Source organism: Myotis brandtii, unplaced genomic scaffold (assembly GCF_000412655.1).
Source record: "Myotis brandtii unplaced genomic scaffold, ASM41265v1 scaffold4, whole genome shotgun sequence".
Classification (NCBI taxonomy): Eukaryota; Metazoa; Chordata; class Mammalia; order Chiroptera; family Vespertilionidae; genus Myotis; species Myotis brandtii.
Genome location: NW_005365371.1, coordinates 6,004,019 through 6,008,516, shown reverse-complemented (window position 1 = coordinate 6,008,516; position 4,498 = coordinate 6,004,019). Strand labels below are relative to the sequence as shown.

Sequence of the window (4,498 nt, the reverse complement as noted above, 5' to 3'; positions counted from 1 at the left end):
CATATAGATCAATGGAGTAGAATAGAGAACCCAGAAATCGGCCCGAACCAATATGCTCAATTAATATTTGACAAAGGAGGCAAGAACATTCAATGGAGCCAAGATAGTCTCTTCAATAAGTGGTGTTGGGAAAATTGGACAGATATATGCAAGAAAATGAAACTAGACCACCAACTTACACCATACACAAGAATAAACTCAAAATGGATAAAGGACTTAAATGTACGACAGGAAACCATAAAAATTCTAGAAGAATCCAAAGGCAACAAAATCTCAGACATATGCCAAAGCAATTTCTTCACTGATACAGCTCCTAGGGCAGTTGAAACTAAAGAGAAAATGAACAAATGGGACTACATCAAAATAAAAAGTTTCTGCACAGCAAAAGAAACCATCAACAAAACAACAAGAAAGCCCACTACATGGGAGAACATATTTGCCAACATTATATCTGATAAGGGCCTAATCTCCAAAATTTATAGGGAACTCATACAACTTAACAAAAGGAAGATAAACAATCCAATCAAAAAATGGGCAAAGGACCTAAATAGACACCTTTTAAAAGAGGACATTCAGAAAGCCAAGAGACATATGAAAACATGCTCAAAGTCGCTAATCATCCGAGAGATGCAAATCAAAACAACAATGAGGTACCATCTCACACCTGTCAGACTGGCTATCATCAACAAATCAACAAACGACAAGTGCTGGAGAGGATGTGGAGAAAAAGGAACACTCGTGCACTGCTGGTGGGAATGCAGACTGGTGCAGCCACTATGGAAGACAGTATGGAGTTTCCTCAAAAAACAAAACATGGAACTCCCATTTGACCCTGTGATCCCACTTCTAGGAATATATCCCAAGAAACCAGAAACACCAATCAGAAAGGATATATGCACCCCTATGTTCATAGCAGCACAATTCACCATAGCTAAGATTTGGAAACAGCCTAAGTGCCCATCAGTAGATGAATGGATTAGAAAACTGTGGTACATCTACACGATGGAATACTATGCTGCTGTAAAAAAGAAGGAACTCTTACCATTTGCAACAGCATGGATGGAACTGGAGAGCATTATGCTAAGTGAAATAAGCCAGTCAATGAAGGAAAACCACCACATGATCTCACTCATTCATGGATAATAGAGACCATTATAAACTTTTGAACAATAATAGATACAGAGGCAGAGCTGCCTACAGATTGTCATTTAACTATAAGCTCCTTAAGAGTAAGGTCTATGATCAACCTGCATGCATATAAGCATAACCAATGGACATAAGACACTGGGGGGTAGGGGAGGCCAGGGGATTGTCAAGGGCGGGGAAAAAAGGAGACATATGTAATACTCTTTGTAATACTTTAAGCAATAAAACAATTAAAAACATAAAATAAAAAATAAAAGACAGATTGGAGAGTCTAACTGCTAGGCAATATCTTATTCCCTTCCTTTATATGAACAACCTTTATTCATACCTTTTCTATAGCAATTACCACTCATCAGTCACTACAGTAACTACTGACATGTTTTCTTCCCAGGTTAAAGTGCAAATTTCTCAATATGAACATCAGGTCATGTTTTGTATTCCAAACTTCTGGTACAATGTCTAGTTTCTGCCAGAAGCTAATTCTAGCATGTCATAAATGCAAGAAGTTTCATCAAAAGGTTGATGGAACTTAGGGATTCAGCAGGGCTGAATCTGCTGGAGATGGCTAAGGGCATTTCCCCACACCTAAAGATCTGCATAGATGATTGCTTGCTGCCAGACAGCTGAGGGCATTTCAATTTACGTTATTGCATCCTACTGGCCAAACACCTGAACAGCGGAAGGCAGTTACCCCAATCTGACAATGGATTCTGTATACTAAATGTTGGCCTTTGATATGTATATCTACCTTGCCTTAGGACAAATTGTGTTTTATTAACACAATTTTATTAGAGCAAGGGGTCCGGAGATTCAGGAGAACTTGGTTCCTTTGGCTAAGTCTTCTCTGGCTCCCCAAAATGCCTTCCAAAATTATGTTTCGTCTCTAGACTCTAATCATTTACAGCAGCCCCTTCTCCAGATTCCTGAACCCCTTCTAGATGCTGGATTAAGACCCCTGGCAGTTTCCAACAATGTACCTCAAAATGCCATATGAATAAATTCAACATGATAAATTGTTTAAAAATCAGAAAACAAAAAGCAGGAGTATACATCTATAAGATAGGGCAAGATTTAGATGTGTGATTTCCTGAGAACAAAAAAAATTTTAATCTACAGAAAAGAGAAACAAAACAAAAAAAAATTAGACAAATAAAAAAGGAAAGTTATACACTAAATTATTTGAGATTACCTTTACCTTCCAAGTGGAAGAAAACAAAACAAAACAATAAAAATAAATAAATCTATATATATAAGGCTAAGTGACCAACTGTATGTCCATCCGAACGGTACATATGACACGCACTGGCAATCTATATATATATGGCTAAGGGACCGACTGTATGCATGTACATACGTACGTCTGACTGACCAACCGGCGGGTACATATGACACGCACTGGCAATTTAAAAATAAACATTGACTCGCACATGCGTGATACATATACATCTCTCGCTGGCACCAATTGCACCCGTGTGTTTCCATTTGTCATTGTCGATATGTGAATTTGGTTGTTTTTGTTGAAATGATTTGTAATGGATCTATTATTGAAGCTACATTTGAAAATAGTATATCTATAGATAATATTAAAAATATATCTAAACGTGTGATTCTTTTTACAAAAAATGAGCACGTTCATAAATTAAATGAAGAAATTTTGGATAGACTCGATGGAGATTTTCACACTTATTTGAGTGATGATTCCAGCGATTCAACGGATGATGCTGAAAAGGAAAATTTTCCCATCGAATTTCTTAATAGTATTACTCCTTCGGGAATGCTGTGTCATAAATTAAAATTGAAAGTAGGTGCAATCATGCTACTGAGAAATCTTAATAGCAAAAGGGGTCTTTGTAATGGTACTAGATTTATTATCAAAAGGTTGCGACCTAACATAATCAAAGCTGAAGTATTAACAGGATCTGCAGAGGGAGAGGTTGTTCTGATTCCAAGAATTGATTTGTCCCCATCTGACACTGGCTTCCCATTTAATTTAATTCGAAGACAGTTTCCCGTGATGCCAGCATTTGCGATGACTATTAATAAATCACAAGGACAAACTCTAGACAAAGTAGGAATATTCCTACCTGAACCCATTTTCGGACATGGTCAGCTATATGTTGCTTTCTCTTGAGTTCAAAGAGCGTGTGACATTAAAGTTGTAAATATTTCATCACACGGGAAATTAGTAAAGCACTCTGAAAGTGTTTTTACTCTTAATGTGGTATACAGGGAGATATTAGAATAAGTTTAATTAATTTATCAGTCATTGTTTTTATCACTTGTTTTTATATCATGTTTTTGTTTTTATATCATTTTTTTGTTTTTATATCATGTCTTCGTTGTTGTTATATCATGTTGTGATTATTTATTAATCAATTTATATATTATTTTCATATACATTTTACTAATTTTCTTTCATGTCTGACACGTCTATTATAGACAAAGAGCAAATAGTGATATTACAATATCTCTTCTAATTAATTTCCTTTCAATGTGCACGAATCTGTGCACCAGGCCACTAGTAAAAGTTTGAAAACAGAAAATTAAGAATGTCTTATTACTTAGATCATGGCTCTTTTCAAATTGACAAATCTATTGATTACAAATATTGAGACATGTACAATAATAGTCTTACCTCCTTAATTAGAAGCTTAAAAACAGAAGGCACTTTCACAGAAATTTCATTTATTCCATAAAGCAATTTTCTATGACAAGAAAATATAATAATAGTATTATATTACATTACATAATAATAGTGTAATTTTGGGAAGTTACTTCATTACATGAAGCTCAAACCAGACTGCTCCTAAATCTAGAACTTACACATTCATGTTTCTATATACTTGTCTTGTACAATTCAAATTCTCTACCTTTAGTATTTAAATTAAGTAGTTAATACAGGATAACTATACAGCTATCATTTTGATTCATTCTATCTCATATCTTTTTGTGTGACAAATATCTTTCCAACTAGTCTATAATAATTATGTCAGCAAAGGTTTTCTTTTCCATTCTTGAACACAATAGGTCTGAACAATTTTGAATTGCAATTAATTTTTGCAAAAGCTTAAATAAATAAATTTAAGAGACCTGGTACTATTTTTCTAATAAGAATATTGTACTTTGCCCTAGTTGGTTTGGCTCAGTGGATAGAGCATTGGTCTGTGGACTGAAGAGTTCCAGGTTCGATTCCAGCCAAGGGCACATGCCTGAGTTAATGGCTCGACCCCAGTGGGGGGCATGCAGGAGGCAGCCGATCTATGATTCTCTCTCATCATTGATGTTCCTATCTCCCTCTCCCTTCTTCTCTGAAATCAATAAAAATATATCTAAAAAAAAATTAAATATATAT

At 35.2% G+C, this 4,498-nt stretch overlaps 1 protein-coding gene across 3 annotated transcripts in view; it reads right to left on the bottom strand.

Annotated features, from left to right (window-relative positions):
- The window catches only part of ATP13A3 (ATPase type 13A3), a 112,130-nt gene that overhangs the window by 68,907 nt on the left and 38,725 nt on the right, over positions 1-4,498 (bottom strand). For all 3 annotated transcript variants that reach the window (XM_005873195.2, XM_005873196.2, XM_014545316.1), the window contains exon 7: positions 3,782-3,851. In XM_005873195.2, coding sequence (XP_005873257.1) covers positions 3,782-3,851 — 70 coding nt within the window. The remainder of the gene's footprint in view (positions 1-3,781; positions 3,852-4,498) is intronic.